Consider the following 20,433-nt stretch of genomic DNA (forward strand, 5'->3'; position numbering starts at 1 on the left):
AATTTAGATAAATGATAAAATCTTGGGTCCCTCTTATTACCAGAGTTTTCTTCTAAACTGAGTTGGAGAAAATTCTTCCAATCTATTATATAAAAATGATATGTGTTATCTATTTGTGAGAATCACATGTTTTTTTTAATTGTAAGGACAAAGTTGAAAGAAATTTTATTTAAAAAGCTTGTACTTCTCACATGATAATTAAAAAACATGTGCCTCTCACATGAAAAATGACACATGTTATTTTTATAGAATAAGTTGGAGGAAAACTCAGTCCCCGTTATAATATCCTCCCAATATTTTGATTTTTCTAATATCTTCTATGGATTTTTTTTTTTTTTTTGACATGTCCACATAAAAGGGGGAGGGGGATTTGAGCTAGTAACATCTGTCTCATAAGGCGTAGTTTATAACCGATTGAGCTACTTCTTAAAAACATCTTTTATGTATTATTGAGTTTGCAATGTTTGACCAAAACTTAAAAAGACAAAAAAAAAAAAAAAAAAAAAAAGCCGCTTCTTATAATTTTTGAAAATATATTTTTTATTATGAATAACACTTGTTATTTATTTTTGCTAGATTTACATTTTTTTTTAAAAAAAAAAAACAAAAAAAAAAAAAAGACAAGAGAAAAGAGAAAAGAAAAGAAGAGAGGAGTAGAGGTCCACGAGCACGACATGGCATGAGTGATAAATAGATAAAAAAAAAGGAGGGGTAATACAGGAAATGGAAGCTGACAAGGGGTAAAGTAGCTAGCTTTCCCAATTCAACCAAAACGTGCTTTTATTTATGTCCTTTTACCACCCATCAAAAATCCCAACAAAGCAGAGAGCAGGTCAAAATGAAAATCCTCTAAAATACCCACTACTCTCTCTGTCTCTCCCTCTCTCTTCCATGGCGGCCGAGAGAACCAAGAAGATGACTATTACACACTCCATCTCCCCATTCTCCCACGACCCAGTCCCTCCCTTTGACATTTTGTAAGCCCCTCAAAGCCCCCGTCTTTTTACATTTTTCTGCAAATATATAAACACCCCCATTGGAACTCGTTCTTATCTGTCTATCTCTCTCTCTATCTTGGTGTTCGTGCTCCATTCCACTTTTACTAAAGCCCCATTTCTCCCTCTCTCATTCCAAGGACTCTCGGGTAAGAGAAAGAGAAAAAAGAGAGAGAAGCTTGGCTCAACATAAGCGCTTGTTTGAGATCTGGGTTTTGCTTTGGTCTCAACGATTTTTGTCTTTCTTGGATTTTGTTCTTCTTCTGGGTTTGCTTGTTTGAGAGATCTGAGACCCAAAAATGGGGAGCAAATGGAGGAAAGCGAAGCTGGCACTGGGTTTCAATCGTTGTGTGCTTGTCCCGAGAACTTTAGAGGACTCTGCTCCTTCTCTTGAGGGCTCTGAGAGGCTCTCCGATGCTGCTCTTCTCTCTCCGGCCAATTGGGCCTCCGGTCCGTCGGGTCCGAGCACGCCGACACCGTCTTCTCACGGTTTAAGGCTGTCCAGGAGTGGTAGCAAATCGTCCAAGGTATCAAATTGTTTACCATACGAGTTTCATGGTTTTTTTTTTTTTTTTTTTTAAACTCTTAACCTTTGAGCTTTGCTCTCGTTTGGAAATGGAGGGAGAAGATGATATGAAGTTCTGGGTTAGGTTTTCTTTATTTTGAACAAACTCAGCTCAAATAGGACAACTGAGGCAGCTAGTTGCTTTGGTGGAGTTTTACAAATTAATGGAAAATGGAGATCTCTTTTTTGATTGGGTACTAAATAATGGATAGTTATGTGACAAGAATTTAATTTATTTTCTTCTCGAAGATTTTTTTTTTTTCCTCATCAATAAAAGTTTTCTTTTAAGCATTTCTTCTACTTTTCTCATGACATGGACAAGTTAAAGATCTTTGAAATTTCTTTATTTTTATTTTACCTTGTTTGGATATGTGATTTGAAAGTTTTGCCATCTCAATTACGACTGTGGTTTCGTTTTCATCTACATGTCAGCATACGATGTAATTACATCCAACGTTTTCAATCATAGGAATCTTCCTTGTTTGCTCTAACTTCCTCGTAAATAGGTTGAAAATATCAGTTTCTGTATCTATCAGTATTTATTTATTTATTTTTTTTGAGAAGAAATATATATTTATAAAATCAAAAACTCCCGTGTTTGTTATTTGGTCTAATCATCTCTTAGCAATTTTTGAGGCGTGTAAGAAACCAACGAGATTGGCATTTGTTGTCATGTTGCTTTCATATCCTTAATTAGGCTTGTGGGGTTATGGCATACGTCCTTTTCAGGACCATTCTTGTTTGCCTTACTAGTAAAAGAAGACCACAGGTTTTACCTTTCCTTTTCCTGCTTCTTTTGGAGTGAATAAAAGTAGCTTGTTTGCTAAACTCCTCCGTTTGACTGTTAATTTGCAAGCTTTCTAGCAGGGAATTTCAATAAAGATGCAAGAAAGGAAAGGGAAATTTATGATTTCCATCCCTTTGATGATAGATTTTCCAATTGTTTCTCGAGTTTTTTTTTAAAAGCCCTGGTTCATCATTAAGGACGGTGACAATGTTTACCTTCTTGATAACCATTCAAAAGCGACACCTTTGATTTTTAGCTTTTATGTTTCCTATTTTGCCCTCTATATGTTGGATACCTAACATTTGACTTTTTTTTCAGCTTAGCTGTGTTTTTGTGATTGATTATTATTATTTTTTAAAATTTCTACTTCTTTTCTTGGTCAGCTCATAGGAAAAGCTACCCACAGCTACAATTATTGCTGGTGGTAGAAACAGCCACTTGCCACTTGCAATCTCCTTTGCCTAGTGGAAAATGGGCTGGAAAAGTCTAATCCTTCGATCTCTCATGCTACATGCTTATCAAAAAAGAGACGTATGAAAAAAAATAAAAAAGAGAGAAGAATATCTCATGTTAAATGCGCTATAATACTAGAAAGTACTGATTACCCTCCTGTTTTAAAACTTAATTGATAAATTGGTTAAGAGCCTGTTTGGGATTGCGTTTGACAAATAGAGCTTTTAAGTCCAATGTTTTTTGTCAAAAGCATCATTTTTAAGCTTTTGCCAAAAGTGAGTTTTGGCCATTTTAGGCTTTTTGGATCCTTAAAAACACTTTTAATTTTTTTTATCAAATGAGTATTTTTTTTTCAAATGAACTTTTTGAGTGTTAAAAGCACTTTTAGGCCCATGAAACGCAATTTCAAACATGCCCCAAGTATAAGAACATAATGATGAACACACATATATGCGGTAGGCAACCATTACCCTGTCTGAGTTTGATTAAAGTTAGTCGTTATTGGCATAGACACCTTATTTGACCACCTATTTTCTTGTAGTCATAAGTCATGAATTCGTGCCTTTCTTGCTCTGCCATGCATGATGCTTTATGATAATTCAGGTAGAACAACTTGGACTTTGGCACATAGCTTAATACAAGATGAGAAAAGTATCCTCAAATAAGCAATTGGGAAAACACAATGGTACAGGAACCACATGGAGAAATAAAAATAGAAAGGAAAGAGAACAAAAATAAAGGCTCCTATTAAGTAGTGCAAAATTATTTTCGAAGTATTAAATGAATTTAAACTTGCTTAAGGTGGATGTGCTTCTCTTCTTATGATCCTATCCCTGGTTGTTTATACTAATTACTAACCTTTTTTTACGAACTCCCAACTATACTTGAAATTAGTTGCCTGAAATGCTTATATGTTCGTAAACTTCTTCACAAAAATGAAATCGCATGGAACTATTTTTAATGTGTTCGTAGTGCAATGTCTTAACTGAACTTGGTAAAAAACGTTGGTCAGATTACTTTGTTTCTTTAAATCACAGTGTTCAGTGAGTATGATGGCTAAGTTAGACCTTTACATACTCCCCAAATGATACTAATATGAGTATTTATTTACTTTCTGCAAATTGTGCCACTCTTTTTACTTGTGGGAATTTTGTGATGTAGCTTATTGCTGCCCTTAACAATATTGTTGAAGCATACCAGTCACAAACAATGGAATTTAAACCTAACTATAAAATTTGTAAAGCATATGATGTGGTTGAAGAATATTATTTGTTGTGAAATTGATAACAAGATATTTTATTATAATTATGATTTTGAAGTGCTTTCTCTCAGATCTTTGTGCGTGCATATGTTCAATACTCTATTTACTCATCTTGGTTGCTTTCTTTTACATTTTCAGCAAATCTGCTCGATATGCTTGACCAAAATGAAACAAGGTGGTGGTCACGCAATTTTCACTGCAGAATGCTCACATTCGTTTCATTTCCACTGCATCGCTTCAAATGTTAAACATGGCAACCAAATCTGCCCAGTTTGCAGAGCAAAATGGAAAGAAATCCCTGTGCAAGGTCCTAGTTTGGATCCTCCCCCTAGGAGGGCATCAATCAGCCCAGTAGGTTGGCCCCAAAATGATGCTTTGATGACTGTTGTCCGCCGACTACCTCCAACTCGAAGAGATTCAAATCGGCGGCATATCATGCCACTATATCAAGCTGCGGAGCCGGCTGTATTTGATGATGATGAATCCTTAGGTCATGAGCCTGTATTTTCTGAAAGAAGCTGTTGCGAGAAGAATGTTGCAGAGGACAGTACTGTTAACACAATAGAGATAAAAACATATCCAGAAGTTTCAGCTGCTACTCGGGCCAATTCTTGCAATAACTTCACTGTTTTGGTCCATCTCAAAGCCTCTGCTTCAATTAATAGAACAAACCCCAGCAGAAGCCAGGCTAGCTTGCCACAAATTTCTCAGACTCCTCGTGCTCCAGTCGACCTAGTCACAGTGCTTGACATCAGCGGTAGCATGGCAGGTACCAAGCTTGCATTGCTTAAACGAGCTATGGGGTTTGTCATACAGAACCTTGGCTCTAATGACAGGCTTTCAGTTATTGCCTTCTCCTCCACGGCCCGTCGCCTCTTTCCCCTTCGTCGAATGTCTGACGCGGGGCGCCAACAGGCATTGCAAGCTGTCAACTCTTTGGTTGCAAATGGTGGGACCAACATTGCTGAAGGGCTGAGAAAGGGTGCCAAGATAATGGAAGACCGAAGAGACAAGAAGCCAGTGGCCAGTATAATACTGTTGTCTGATGGGCAAGACACTTATACTGTCAGTGGCTCTGGTATTAACCAGCCTAAACCAAATTACCAGTTACTCCTCCCTTTATCTATTCATGGTGGTAACAATACAGGATTTCAGATTCCAGTGCATGCTTTTGGATTTGGTGTGGATCATGATGCTTCATCTATGCACGCAATTTCAGAGACTTCTGGAGGGACATTTTCTTTCATTGAGACCGAAGCTGTGATCCAGGATGCATTTGCACAATGCATTGGGGGGCTTTTGAGTGTTGTAGTGCAGGAGCTCCAAGTGGGAGTTGAATGTGTGCACACAAAAACCCACCTTGTCTCACTGAAAGCAGGAAGTTACCCAAGCCGTATGATGGCTGATGGACGCACAGGATTTATTGATGTTGGAGATTTGTATGCTGATGAAGAGAGGGACTTTCTGGTTTCTGTTGATGTACCTGCAGAGCCTTCGAGTAGTGAAACATCATTGATAAAGGTGAGATGTGTTTTCAAGGATCCCTTAACTAAAGAGGTGACAACATTGGAGAGTGAAGAAGTTAGGATTGAGAGGCCTGAGATAGTTGGACAAGTGGTAGTGTCGATAGAGGTAGACCGGCAACGTAACAGGCTCCAAGCAGCTGAGGCAATGGCACAGGCACGAGTTGCAGCTGAGCACGGAGACTTAGCTGGCGCAGTTTCACTTCTTGAAAATTGCCGAAGAGTGTTGGCAGAGACCATTTCGGCCAAATCTCATGACCGGCTTTGCATTGCTTTGGATGCTGAGCTCAAGGAAATGCAAGAGAGGATGGCGAGTAGGCATGTATATGAGGCATCTGGGAGAGCGTATATTCTTTCTGGACTCAGCTCACACTCATGGCAAAGAGCAACAGCAAGAGGTGACTCCACTGATGGTTCAAGTCTTATCCAAGCTTATCAAACTCCATCAATGGTCGAGATGCTTACTCGATCTCAGGCTATGTTACTAGGCAGTCCATCAGCCCAGAGGCTTACCCAACCATTGTTGTCATTCGGGTTACAACCGAAGCCAAGGTAAATTTTGCAGGATTATTGTGGGGGTCATCTTCAAATAGCTTTTTTTTGTTGCATTTCTCATTTTCCTTATTTTTAATTTTTGTTCTGGGGAGGGTGATAAATTGGAGAGATAAGAAGAGGGGTTTTTTTGGGCTGTGGTTTTGCTCCTATCTTATATATGTGTAAATGAATAAAGATGGGGAAAGAAGGGCGAAAGGATATATTTGGGAGTAAAAGAGGACACCTAGGTAGGGTTTACAGCATATGTTCTTCATTTTTGTGTCGTTTTGGGGGTGGTGTACATAATGATGAATGATTTTTCTCTTTGGGAGAACTGGGTATAAGTTTGTAATTGTGAAAATGGTTGGTTGAACTCTTTCACCTAATATTTAATTTACTTGCTCTCGATTCTTTCCATTTAGCTCCGTTTACTTCGTTGTGCCTGTGTACAACCAACTACTCATTTACAAGTGCTCTTTAAAACGATGCACATAGACAACATAACCAAGCGCAGAAAGACAAATTATGTGCCATGTTTCCTTGGATGGTGGAACTGGACCAGATGAGTACGATGGCAAAAAGCGCCACTTCGATCATCCTCAGCTAGTCTAAAATGCTTCTGAAGGAAAATGAACTCTCTTTCTTATCATGCAAAGGTGGTGTTACACCATTGCGACGCCATAGTAAGCATTTGTTTAGGATGGCAAAATGGGTAGTAAGCATTTGTTTAGGATGACAAAATGGGTTGGTGGGTCAACCTAATACGACTAGGGTGACCTGTTTAGATAAACAAGTTGAACTATAAAACACAACAACACACAAAAAATAACCAACTCAACACGACTTATTTGGCTTGTTTATAATAACGGGTTGTCTGGTTGACATAACCCGTTTATTCACAAGGCGTAGCAATACAATACGGCCCAACATCTTTGAAGGAAAAATATGAAAAATATTGTAATAATAATACCATTGGGCTTCAATATAATTTACAAATTACAATATGATAAAAACATAATAGTTTTAATTGTTAACAAATTAGCATATGATAAAAAAATTTATTCTCCTCTTGTTCCTTTATGTGGACATGTAAAAAAAAAAATAAAAAAAATAAAAAATTTACAAAGATTAACAATTTTCAACTCCATCAAAGCAAATAGTAAATTTCAAAGTATAAAGTTTACATGGTAAATATGTTAGGCATTTTTTTTTTTTTTTAATATATAAAAAAAAAGGAAAAAAAAAAAAGGGTTATGCAGGTAACCTACTGGTGAAGCAAGTTGACCTGGTAGAAACAAAAATAAAAGCCAATTATGACTCGAACCTGTTTAGATCTAACCCAAACCCTGTAACTTTGTGTTGAATTCGTGAGTCGTGTCAAACTTGCTAGCCTTTTTTGCCTTTAGCCTAGGTAAGAAACCAGAACACAATTTTCAATATCTTGTAACAGCTCCGTCAAATTTGAATTGATTCCCTCAACTCCCGCTGGCAAGTGATGAAACTGCCTCCGCTGCTGATGGGAGGGGGGGGGGTGCGCCGTGGAATTGCTGATTAATCATTTTTGGTTTCTGGCGTCTCTGATCTTTGAAACTCAGCTTGTGGTTTCTCTGCTGCTGTATCTTTACAAGCTGCTATCCGTTTCTGTTTTTCCCAGGACCACAGCCTCCATTGTACATCTCAAATTGTGCAGTGCTCTCTTTTTTTCTTTTTCTTTTCATATTCTTCATTTTAAATTCCCTCAAGGATTGAAAAAATATGCAAACAGAAACAAAGAGGATGATTGTAAAAAGCTTTTGTTGCTTCAAGCATCTTTCAACCCAGTTTATATTTTTTTCTTGAACTGCAATTTATTGCGTACAAAAGTAAATTCATACAAAGTGGATAGTTTTTTGACAACCAAAAAAAGAAATCCAAAAGCTGAGATTATGCAGCAGGCAGAATGCAAAAACTAGCCTGACTTGCCCTCATTTGGTTTAGGAATTCTCTTGTACTCGTAGTTGTTTATGTCCACCTTCTCTTGCAAAGCCTATAACACACAAACAGAGAGGTGAGCCACAAATGATCTTTGATTATGTAGTGAATAATGCCAGCAAAAGTCCTTTACCTTTAGCTCCTCCTCCAAAGAAATCTTTTTCGGTTTATATGCTTCTATAGGCCCCGTTCTGGACAGTGCTTTTCTAGTCTCAAGAATCTCCCATTCCTGATCATCCTTTACCTTAGCAATGTCCTTGCTGAACTACAAAGTGCCACCACGCTTTAGAAGAAGAAGAAGAGGAAAAAATAAAAAAGAAATGATGATGATGACAACTGACAAAAGACTACTGCAGAAATGGCTTAGGAAAGTGACAAAAGACTGACACAAGATCACTTTGTATGCTACTCCTTTGTGTACAGCCTTAAAGGCTACTGCAGAAAATGGAGTATCTTAACTACAAAGAGATGAGCTAATAATTAGTTTATACCTACAATTAGGATGACTTAGAAGTAGAAGAGGGCTTCACATCTCAATTACCAATAGGAGTAGGGGTGGGCAAATTAACCGCCTACCGACGACATCACCGACACTGCTTAACCGATGGCCGGTAGACTTTTTCTATTCCTGATAAACTCAGTTTGGTAGGTGGAATAACATTTTCTAACTGAACCAACCGACACCAACCAACTTTGCCGACCAATTTTCTATTTCTTTACTTCTTTACTTACCGATATTACCGAACCGACATTACCGACCGTCATTCGGTAATGGAACAAAAAGTTGGCAGAATAAGTCAGTGAAAATTACAACTTTACCGCCAATGGTGGTGTGAAATGCGAAAACCCCATTTTCGTAACCGAATTATCCGACTCCCACCCTAAGTAGGAGAGTGTTATAGTCAAAAGCGTCAATTATGATTGGTTGCATCAATATACAAATGATAGAAGAACATGTGATGCAACAGGGACAGATATCCAACGGTTACAAGTAAAAACCTCTGAGATCTTATTACAACTCAGATTTGTGAAATTTCCAGCAATCTGGCTATACAATCTGCTTCGAAAACAAGCTAAGCTACTTGTCCACAAGGTTAACACAACAACCCCTTAAAGTTAATATTACATTCACACACCAAGTGAACATGCTCAGTCAAAGATGTAACAATGTCTCACTGGAAAATAGAAGAGAATGTTGGACAAGATTGAACATTTTTCACTTCATGTCATATATTTATATTTCCATCTTTTCACAATTAACAGTGCGATCAGAATAATTGGAATTTGTAAATTCATAGTAACAATAGCACTAACCTGCCTTGCAGGAGATGACCAAGACCAAGTGCACCAAACACTGTGAGCGAGACCATCGGAAGCCCATATCTGATAAATGGGTGTTTTTTACCCCATCGCCTAAATGAAGATCCAGAATTCTGAAGCTTAGCAGCGATAGAGACAACCTTAGTAGTTTTACGCGACTGACTCATTGAATTCTCAATGGTTGTCATTTCTGCACACCATGAGAGCACCTGCATAGCAACATCAACATCAACATCACTCATAAGCATAACACGACTTCTTGGGGTAAGAGCATCCGCATCAAACTAGCCATTTCTAGCATTTGTCAAAAAATTTAACAAAATCTGCAAAAAACCCCATTTTTCAAACTAGCTATCAGAACTCCTCTTCAAATCTAAAGAGACAAAAAGCAAATGTTATTTATTTTATAGATTATTTTATTTGACTGCTGGCGCCAACGATTTCTTCCCTCTCCTTTTCTATTTCTTTCCCTCAAGAATCTCATCCCCTCCAAATCATTCCAGAATACCCAGAAAATTAAACACCCATTTACAACCCAACTGAGAATCGAAACTATGGAAGACGATTTCACCTACCACGGTGCTGCTCAACCACCCACGGCGGCGCCTCCTCCCTCACGAGCTCTCTCTGCCTCTCGCCCGCCCTCTCTCTCTTCTCCGCTAGTCTCTCTCTGCCTCTCCCGTTTCCTTTGAGGAGAGAAAATGAGAGTTTGAGTTGAGAGTGAGTATATGAGGCCACTGAGAGTCCGAGAGTGAGGGAGAAAGAAAGGGAGGCGGCGTGAGAGCGTGTGTGACGATCGAGTGGAGAGGAAAGAAAATGATGTTTTAGGTTTAGGAGTTTTTTTAAAAACTTAAAATTAAAATTAAAATTAAACGGTACAATAAAAAAAATTAGGCAAACTTCATCTTCATCGAAAATAAATCAAACAACTATGATGGCAAAGCGAGACAAATCACAGAAACGTAACTCAGAAAATCAAGCCCCCAGATTCGAAATAATGCAACCCAGGAAAAAACCCAAGGCCCGTTCGTACTTCCACCCTAACTCCCAAAATCAACCGAATATCAACAAAGTTATGTAATGGGTCTATCATAGAAAACTATAATCTCATGGATATTACCAAAATTAGAAATTTAGGCAACTACCACATCATCCTACGGTTCTTGAAACAAAACAAGAGAAAGGTTTAAGACAGAGAAAGAGACAATGACGAGAGAGATAGTCGACGAGTTGATTATTTTCCTTTTCTGCTTTTGGAAACGCACGCTTGACGCTTTCGATAAATACCCGACCCGACCCATATACAACAAGAAGTTAGCATCCGAAAACTACCCGGCCCGGTCCATAAAAAGAAGAAACTATCAAGAATTTTTTTTTTCTTTTTTAAATTGCCAAAGGCGGTGCGTTTTCGCAGTTGAAGTATAATATCTTACTCCGTGTCGAACAAGTACGGCTTCCCCTTCGCCTGTCTAACCATCAGAATCAGAGACTTAAAGAGTGTGGTGTTCAACGCCGATGGATCACTTTCAGATTGTGTCTTCCTTGCCTATTACTCCACAGCATCGAGCTGCATGGCTCATGCTTCCAGTTCCCGGCGACGAAGAAGACGACGCTACTCACACCCCTACTCACACCCGTTGCTTCCTCAACCTCGCAGAGAAAAAGCTTTACAAGATCAAGAACGTATTCGAGCCGTTCCTTGACGCTTGGTGCGTCGGCTCCTCTCACGGCTGTCTCATTCTTTTGGATGAAAAAGCAAACCCACATCTCTTTAATCCCTTCTCCAACGCCACAATTCAACTCCCATCTTTTCCTGCTCAACTCAAACCAGCCGTCCCCGAAGCCTACTTCGTCGAACACTTGCGGAAGCACTTTATTTCCAAAGCTGTTTTTTTGTTGGACGAAGACAACAAATCTGCCGTGGTGGTAGTAATCTACGGAACCCCATCAAAGCTTGCGTTTTGTAACAATTTCGACAACACTTGGAGCGACCTCGGTGGCACTGGCTCGCGCGGAGAAGAGTATTCTGATATCATCTGCTACAACAATCAGCTTTATGCTTTGACAGACTCTGGCTCCGTCCAACTGTGGGATTTTCGCAGCAACCCTCCCAAAAAGATCATGAATTTCAGACCTTCTGGGCAGTCAACTGTAAACGTCGACATGGAAAACTTCCCACAAGACAAGTTTTCGAATCGGTTTTACTTGGTGGAATCGTCGGGAGATCTTCTGCTTGTGAATCGTGTTTTCGGCAACTTTTTTAACTCAGAGGGTGTAGCGATTGATGAGGCGGGCCTTCTTGATACAGAGGATACTCATCCTCTGGTTTGTCCGTACAGAACAAAGCAATTCCACGTCTACAAATTAGACAGCATTCGCAACACATGGGAGAAGGTGGAGTCTTTACCCGACCAAACAATGTTTTTGGGTGGAAATCATTCTCTGTCGCTGTCTACTTGGGATCTTCATGAGGGTTGTGAATCCAATACCATCTACTTCACCGATGATAATTGGGATCAGATGAATGAGGATTACTTGTATGGCGGGCATGATCTGGGCCAATTCAACTTGGCATCAGGAAATTTACAAACAGGCGTTCAATGCTGCTGCCTCTACTCTGAGAGGATGGATCCGCCACCCTTTTGGATTATTCCATGACAAAACAACGCTCGGCCCCTTTTTTTAATTTTCTATTTTCTGTAGATAGTCTTTGGTGCATGGGAACTGTAGTTTTCTTTTGTAATTCTTCCTCGCAGTTCTGTTGTACTGACTTTTTGATCCATTCAAGCAATCAATGAATCCTCTGTATTGAGTTTACTGAAATTGAATTTGAAGAATGCAAATTATTGGTTGCCATATCAAGATATAGTAAATATAAGACTTGCACATTCTTGAGTTTGGTTTGACAATGAGACTATTAAATCCCAATCATCATACTAAAGAAAAAGATTAATCACTTCACAACTTACTACTGCAATTGAAGAACAACATGGTAAAACAATCATCATGGCTTATGGAAGTTAAACCTGATCATGAGGTTTGAAAGGAAGACGCCAAAATTAAGAGCACAAAACAGTAAGTTGAAAGCAAATGTAGCAGTACTACTCTTTACCTTGATTAAGGATATATTCAGACCTACCAATACACGGGCTTCACAGATGTTTCCACAACATTAATGCCATGACAAAGCATTAGTTTAAGTCTGACACACATGGTAGCTTCAAACATTAACAAATGTCGGGCGTTTTGCTGTTGGCTTCTTAATCTAACAGATATTTTGTGCTACGCTAAATGAAAAAGTGGAAATCCTGGACACTGATGAGAGAATACAAAATTAAGGTGACCAAGGGGAACCTTTTTGGAGCTTATATTCTGCAAACGACACCGTTGAGGAAATAACAAAATTTTCCGGGAAAATTACACCTTACTTCATAAAGTTTGGGACTATTTTTAATTCGATTTCTAAAAATTTTAATTTTTATAATTCACCTCTAAAGTTTCAATTTTTTGCAATTTGACCGTTCCGTAAGTCATTTTGACTGCGAAGTGTTGACTTTTTTTTTTTTTTTCCTAAAATGCCCTCATCCCCAAATGAAGAAGAAACGAACAATTTTCGAAAAAAAAAAAAAAAAAAAAAAGGGTTAACAGTGTCATATATGAATCTAAACGGCCATTCTTTAACAGTGTCACATATGAATCTAACAAGCCGTCTTGAATTTTAGAAATCTAAGAAATCAATGTCAAACAGTGTCAGTTGAAAGTAACTTCCAACTAATCCTAAATAACCAAGAATCCAGAAAATCGAAAAAATAAAAAGATGAATTCCTTTTGCTTTTCCTTCCTACATTTTCTCGAGAAGCAAACAGAGCATTGCATTTCAGCAAACAAATCTTATTTCTTGTGAATGAGAAACGAAATCAATCCCAAACAGTGTCAGTTGAAAGTAAGTTCCAACTCATCCTGAATAGCCAAGAATCCAGAAAATTGAAAAAATAAAAAAGATAAATTACTTTTGCTATTCCTTCCTACATTTTCTCGGGAAGCAAACAGAGCAATACATATCATATCAGAAATGCTCGTTCTTTAGCCCTTTCTTCAACCCATCCACATACATATCAGAAATCTGTGGAAGATTGGTCTCTGTTTTTGGAGGGTCAAATCTCTTGGACGAGGGTTTTGAAAAAAGCCCATGAATAATCTCTTCCAACAAACCCAGAGTCTGAGGGCTCTTCGGGAAAGAACTCCGAGTACTTGTGGTGGTGGTGCGGGCAAAAACGGTGTCGTTGAAGGTGGAGGAGTCTTGGTCTTGTCTCTTGGTTTCTGGGTCAGTGTCGTCCCTGAGGGAGGTGCTAAGGCGTCTCTTGGTGATGGTGGCGGCGGCGTTGGTGGGTGTGGCGGAGAAGAAGCAAGAAGGGAGGAATCGACAGATAAGCAAGAAGGGGCATTTTGGGGAAGAAAGCTATATAAGTGATCACTGTTTCTTTGTGAAAAAGAATTACTAAATTGTAAAAAATTAGAACTTTGAGGTCGAATTGAAAATAAACCCAAACTTTAAGAGGTAAAATGTAATTCCCTCAAATTTTTCTTCAAACCGGTACTTGTTCAAAATGGATATGATTCTTCAATTTCAATTCCCTCTAGGCTTGAAAAAATATGCAAACAGGAACAAAGAGCATGATTGAAAAAAGCTTTTGTTGCTTCAGGCATCTTGCAACCCCGTTTATGTTTTTTTTTTCTTTAAGTGTAATTTATTGCATATAAAATTACATACTCCCCCACTAAGGACAAAATGAAGTATAAAAGTTATTCTATTCTACATTTTTTCATTCTTAATAAAGACTATTCATTTTTTTTTACAATAAAATAACCATTCTGCGTACCAAACATAACCAAAATGGTGATGATAATCTGCACGATAGAATTACTAAGCCAATGATCATAGGTATCAACTTATTTAGCTCACAACGAGGTACATATAATACATGTGCTTAAATTTGAACAACGGTGACAGGGGTGAGAATGTTGTCCTCCTCATAGGGCCAAATGTCTGGGCTAGCAAGCCTATAAACTCCAAGGAGAATGCCATCCCGAAAGAAGATAATGTATAAGACCATTAGCAACAACATCTATAAACAGGGTTTACGGGCGAAAGAAATAAGCTTCACAACTTAGTAAGTAAACACATCATATAAGGTAAAATCTTAAGATAGAACATTAGCTAAGAAAATTCCATGCCACATATGGTATTAGATTATGAAATAAAATAATTGCAACAATAAATGGTAACCGTGCATGAAATGAATCTAAGTTGCATAATCATATAAGAAGTTTGCTTTTTAACTCATGAGACTTTCTTCGGTTTCTCATGAACATATCTCCTATTGAGACTTAACTACCCCATAAGTCATTTTCTGCATTTCTTAAACTCTGAGTGATGCTGGTTAGCTTGTTCTAGAGGAAAATTATAAGTTCAATCATGTGGCCATAGGAAAGTTCCCCGCAGTGGGGATCTTTTTTGACTGATAGATCGTGGCCGAGCAAAAAACCATCACCATAGGTGTACACTTAGGAGAAACCCATCCAACTGGTAGCCCACATCTTCGCGGATCCGTCCTTCGTTGTGGTGTGTCTTGCTATCCGTATGACACATCATGTGTCCCAGTACCAAGCAAAATCATATTCACATCCTATCTTCTCATGTCGTGTCCCGATACTGCTCATAATCATATCTTATGGTGCCGTGGTGTAACTTTATAAACATAGAGCACATGACATGAGAAGACAAGATGTGAATAAAATAACAATGACCCTAAATGTTTTTCAATTAGACAAAAAGAAAAATTATAAACGAAAAAAATGAAATAAAATAAATTTCCACACGCACTTAAACAACATAACCAAGCGTAGAAAGCCAAATTATGTGCCCTGTTTCCTTGGATGATGGAACTGGAACAGATGAGTATGATGAGTAATTTTAGAAGTCTCTTTTGTGTCCTTTTTGTTTTCCTTCAAGAATGATGTGGCTCTTAAAATCACTATTGGGCTTGTGATTGATCATTATTGAATTTTAATCAAATGGAAATTTTAAGAGCTACCTCATTTTTGGAATGACACAAGAGGGAATTCTATAATTACTCGAGTATGATGAAAAGTGTCTGTCGCATTGTAACTTTCCTCTTTTCCTTGGCGGGGAAGAACATGTGGAAGAAGCACCACTTCGATCATCCTTAGTGAAAGAAAAACGAAATATTTCTTTCTTATCATGCAGTGACACCATTGCGACGCTGGGTCAAAAATTGGATAATGTGGATTTTACCTTTAGCCTAGCTAAGCCAAACCACAAGGCAATCTTCAACATCTTGTAACAGCTCTGTCAAAATTGATTTGATTTCCTCAACTTCCGCTGGCAAGTGATGGAACTGCCTCTGTTGCTGCTGCCGAGACCCCGTGGAATTGCTGATTAATCATTTTTGGTTTCTGGCGTCTCTGATCTTTGAAACTTAGCTTGTGGTTTCTCTATTGCTGTCTATTTACAAGCTGTTATTCGTTCCTGTTTTTCCCAGGACCACCGCCTTCAATACTGGTGCCCCGGATATTGTATGATATCGTCCACCACTAGTAGCCCGACCAAGTCCGACCTCGGGTGACCTACGCTACTTGTGATGTACATCCTATAGTGACCAACCATTTGGCTATGGCTATGCCGGTCATGAAAACCATTGGATCCAAGGCCCGCACACACACACACACATTTGACCATAAAAGTTAACCTGTATGGTAAGCCCATGACCGTTATCCCGCACGTACTGTTGTACCATGTCATACAATGCAATTAGTCTTGTTTGTATTTTACAAGTCTCATCATTATCTTGTTAACCAACATATGTTTTTACAAAAAAAAGAATTCACAGTAGTTTCAAAATGTATTTCATGAGAGTTGTAAATATTCATATTTGATATATAAAATAATGCGGAAAAAGTAACAACAAGCATTCATATGAGTTTGTACTCACCTAGGTTGTAATACTTCTCCGTAAAATCCCATTCAGGCTCCATACCTCGAATACTGAGAAAAGACCTAGCATTAGTTTTAAACCCGAGCTAAAATGATCCTAGAATAGAAAACAGCTGTGGTAGAACATAGGGACAAGACGACGTTGCTTGGAATGTCTCTAGGCGAGCGCTCGGCCAGAGAGGTTCAGACAGAACCTCGTTTGGTCCAACAATCTCCTAAGCCTTCTCAACTGGTCCTAAGGCCACAAAAAGGGTTTCTAACACTTTCTAACCCAAAACAATGTCTAATGGAAAGGAAATCCTAAACCAAGCTTAAATCAAAATCAAAGACAACAACCTAACTAGAAGTTCAAACCAACAACTAAGCTAACTATGAAAAACATGATAACTAAGTAAGGAACAAGCTAGACTTAGAAGATTACCTCATTGAAGCAAAACCTTAAAGAAATCTCTCATTCTCCTCCAAGAATACCAAAGAAACACTCAAAAGCTCACACAACACTCAAGCAGCATTTCTGGGATGAAAATAGGCTTAAAGGAACAAATTGGGGGTGGGAGTGTTTATAGGGGAAGAGGCTGAAGGCAAAATAGAAAATATAAGGAAAGGGTTGAGCACTCTTGGTACTACAGGGTTGAGTGCTCGTGTACTGTTCACAATGGGCAAAAAATTATTTTCAAGCGTTGCAGGAAAAGTTCTGCAAAGGAACGAGCGCTCGTGTACTATTCATAACTTTTGTCAGTGGTCCCAAAAAAAGGCAACAAGCGCTCAGTCTAATCCCCACATGAGCGCTCGTGTACTATTCATTGATTGCCCAGTGTTCAGTGAAACGGGCATAACTTTTGCTACAGGTCTCAGAATTGCGCATGCGACCCCATTCCGGAAAGCTCTTTCCAAGATGAATGTCATAGTATACATCCCAATATTTTTGAGTGCCTTCTTGGGATTCAAAAATCTAAGATTCCCTCTTAAGATGGTATTCTCAATGCTTTCTCGTCCGGTAGGAATTATTCCTTAACTTTCACACCGTAATTGATCCCATACTCATTGGTTACCATGTACAAGTTGATTCTTCAGCACTATAGGCATTGATACCTCTGTTGAAAGTTCGGTGCAATAGTAAATTCTTAAAGAGTCCAAGGTCTTACACTTTATCAAATGGGAGCAAATCCCTAGCACCATAATTAGAGTGTACTTAACCCTAATTTATTTTTGGGTATTACACAGTGACTACAAGTAGGACGATCCTTTTTCAGAAATTGATTGGGGTTTTGGTTAGTGTTTAATGAAACAGGGGATCTAGACACCAAAGCAACACTGTTTTGAAACAGATTGTGATTAACCGAAGCAGACTTGAACATTCTTTGCCTTTCTTCTTGAATGATTAAAGAAAAGACCTTATTCATTGTGGGAAGAGGATCAATGAGTAGAAGTTGACCACAAATGTGAGAATAAGCATCATTTAACCCCATCAAAAATTGCAGAATATAATCCCTATCCCGATTCTCCATAATTTTCTTGATAATTCCACAAGAGCATTTACAACCACAAGTACATGTTGGAATTGATTCAAAATTAACTAACTCATCCCGAAGCCCTTTGAGAGTAGTATAGTAAGCATTGACAGAATTATTTCCTTGAGAGAAAGCAAAAATAGATTTCTTCAGTTCAAAAATACGAGCACCATTACCTTGTGAAAAACATTCTTTCAAGTCTTTCCACATAGTTTCAGCATTGGTAATGTAGAGAATGCTGATGACAATCTCCTTTGTCACGGAGTTCATGATCCATGAAAGCACCATATTATTACATCGCATCCAAGAGCGAAAACTTGGATTAGCAACAGATGATGGTTGAGGCAGAGAACCATCAATGAATCCTAGCTTTTTCTTTGCTGTGAGAACCATGATCATGGATCTACTCCAAGCTATGTAATTCTATCCATTCAATGGTTGAACAACCATATGTGAACCAGGACTATCTCCATGGTGGAGATAGAGAGAATTTCATGATAGATCATCATAAATAGCAGCGGAATTGAGAGAAGATGAAGAAGAAAGAAAGATTAGGGATAGCAGATTCCATGGCAAAGCCTTAAAAAAGCTCTAATACCATGTCAAGTGTATGAAGCAGAGAAAGGAAATTGGAAACAGAGAGTTTAATCTTGTATATTTGTATTAACTGAAGTGAATGACTTACAAGTGAAGTGTTGTATATATACTGAGAAATGAAAACAAAATAACATATTGTAAAAACTAACAATCTGTTTACAACATAAACAGAAAAACTACGTCAACTAACTCCACTTGTCTAACTAAACATAATTGATTCTAAACTAACGCTTCCTTCATTTTATTCACTTGCTAACAACCCGAATCAACCCCTTAGATGTGCATCCATCTTCACCTATGAATTAATACTTACAATTCAGCTTAGGTGGAATCCTCTAATGCCTACACGCAATTCCAATAGTTTAACACCAAAGAAAGCCAGAGACTGATGCTTGCTTCAAGGTGGAACAACTATGATGGCAAGGTGACACAAATCATAGAAACGGAACTCATAAAATCAAGCCCCCAAATTCGAAATAACGCAACCCAAAAAACCCAATAAGTAATCCCAGCACCCGTTCGTACTTCCACCCTCAACTCCCCAAAATCAACCGAATATCAACAAAGTTATGTATTGGGTCTATAAAAGGAAACTTTAATCTCATGGGTGTTAAAGTAATGGTTAAGTGGTTAAATTTACCTATTCTCTTAAGCTTTTGGGAAAAGTGGTGATTTGCCAGAGGTCTTGGGATCGAATCTTGATTCTGTCAATTCACCCCAGTTAAATTAAATATTCCACGTATTGGGCTCCACCTATTAAAAATAGAGTTTGAGGCTTTGAGCCCACACGTGAGGAGAAATGTTAACTTAATGGTTAAGTGATTAAATTCACCTCTTCTTATCAGCTTAAGTTTTTGAAATAATTGGTAATTTATCAATGAATATTACCAAATTTATAAATTTAGGCAACTACCACATCACCCTATGGTTCTTGAATCAAAACAAGAGAAGATTTAAGAGAGAGAAAGAGAAAATGACGAAAGAGAGAGAGTCGAAGAGGGAGAGTGAGAGATGTCTTGATTTTCTCTGGATTTTTTAGAGCTTCGATAATGAGTTGATTATTTTCCTCTTCTGCTTTCGAAAACGCACCGCTTCCGAAACTACCCGACCCGACCCATCTACAATAAGAAATTAGCTTCCAAAAACTACTTTGCCCGGTCCATAAAAAAGAAGAAATATGCTTCCGAAAACTACCCGACCCGGTCCATAAACAAGAATTTTTTTTTTTTTTTTTTTAATTGCCAAAGGTTGTGCGTTTTCTAGTTGAATTCTGATTTCCTAGTCCGTGTCGAACAAGTACTCTCTACTAATATATAAACAATGTCTGGCATCCCCTTTGTTTGTCTATCAATCAGAATCAGAGACGTTGTTTTAATTTCTCTAAAGAGCGAAGGTTTTTGGTGTTTAACGCCGATGAGCGACGCTTTTTTTCCCAAATTGTGTCTTCCTTGCAGATCACTCCACGGCATCAAGCTGCATGGCTCATGCTTCCCGGCGACGCTACTCGTATGACGAAGAAAATGGCTTCAATTGATTTCCAAATAATGAATAATTATCAACCAAATTGAGAGTTAGAATAACATGTCCTTAAAATCCTTATAGAAAATACACTGTTAAGATCTCAGGCTATCAAATCTCAAGATTTTGAGATCTCCACATTTCATGAACTTGAAATGCAATATTTTACGTATAAAAGAAAAAAATGCAACATTTTGCATTTATTTTTTTGAACATATCAAAATCATGGAGAAAAGCTCGTTTATTACAACAACTAATTATAAAGTAATCTCTAACTCTAGTAGCATTTTGTTACGCTCTAGACTTGTCAATGAAGAACAAATAAGAAGAAACTTTGGTAAAGCACCCCGGATGACATTGCCCAAAGGCAAAAAGCTAGCAAG

General features: G+C 38.2%; 3 protein-coding genes across 8 annotated transcripts; 2 read left to right on the plus strand and 1 right to left on the minus strand.

The window, feature by feature from the left end:
- The first annotated feature begins 798 nt into the window (after window positions 1–798).
- LOC132187095 (Zinc finger (C3HC4-type RING finger) family protein) lies at window positions 799–6,539 on the plus strand. The gene is made up of 2 exons (XM_059601268.2): window positions 799–1,522; window positions 4,200–6,539. The coding sequence occupies exons 1-2, from the start codon at window positions 1,295–1,297 to the stop codon at window positions 6,138–6,140; spliced, it is 2,169 nt and encodes a 722-aa protein (XP_059457251.2). The 5' UTR covers window positions 799–1,294; the 3' UTR covers window positions 6,141–6,539.
- Window positions 6,540–7,895: 1,356 nt separating this feature from the next.
- Window positions 7,896–10,639, minus strand: LOC132188790 (cytochrome C oxidase assembly protein). Of its 6 annotated transcripts, none has more exons than XM_088517448.1 (4): window positions 10,555–10,639; window positions 9,404–9,618; window positions 8,223–8,349; window positions 7,896–8,144 (listed from the first exon to the last, which is right to left on the minus strand). In XM_088517448.1, the coding sequence occupies exons 2-4, from the start codon at window positions 9,595–9,597 to the stop codon at window positions 8,067–8,069; spliced, it is 399 nt and encodes a 132-aa protein (XP_088373574.1). In that variant the 5' UTR covers window positions 9,598–9,618; window positions 10,555–10,639; the 3' UTR covers window positions 7,896–8,066. The 6 variants fall into 6 exon arrangements, with proteins under 6 accessions (XP_088373574.1, XP_059459309.1, XP_088373573.1 ...); XM_059603326.2 differs by having other exon boundaries at window positions 10,615–10,633; XM_088517447.1 differs by having other exon boundaries at window positions 10,530–10,618.
- Window positions 10,640–10,924: 285 nt separating this feature from the next.
- On the plus strand, window positions 10,925–12,067 carry LOC132188057 (F-box protein SKIP23-like). The gene has a single exon (XM_059602468.2). It carries the CDS (start codon window positions 10,925–10,927, stop codon window positions 12,065–12,067), a length of 1,143 nt encoding a protein of 380 aa, XP_059458451.2.
- Window positions 12,068–20,433: the final 8,366 nt, after the last annotated feature.

Source organism: Corylus avellana, chromosome 6 (genome assembly GCF_965113065.1).
Source record: "Corylus avellana chromosome 6, dhCorAvel1.hap1.2, whole genome shotgun sequence".
NCBI classification, from domain to species: Eukaryota; Viridiplantae; Streptophyta; class Magnoliopsida; order Fagales; family Betulaceae; genus Corylus; species Corylus avellana.

Coding starts and splice junctions, on each gene's coding strand:
- LOC132187095 (XM_059601268.2), top strand. CDS start 1,295: ATGGGGAGCAAATGGAGGAAAGCGAAGCTGGCACTGGGTTTCAATCGT. Junction 1,523..4,199: donor GTGGTAGCAAATCGTCCAAG/GTATCAAATTGT, acceptor TTACATTTTCAG/CAAATCTGCTCGATATGCTT.
- LOC132188790 (XM_088517449.1), bottom strand. CDS start 9,657: ATGCTTATGAGTGATGTTGATGTTGATGTTGCTATGCAGGTGCTCTCA. Junction 8,350..9,403: donor GGTCATCTCCTGCAAGGCAG/GTTAGTGCTATT, acceptor TTTGTAGTTCAG/CAAGGACATTGCTAAGGTAA. Junction 8,145..8,222: donor CTTTGGAGGAGGAGCTAAAG/GTAAAGGACTTT, acceptor TGTGTGTTATAG/GCTTTGCAAGAGAAGGTGGA.
- LOC132188057 (XM_059602468.2), top strand. CDS start 10,925: ATGGATCACTTTCAGATTGTGTCTTCCTTGCCTATTACTCCACAGCAT.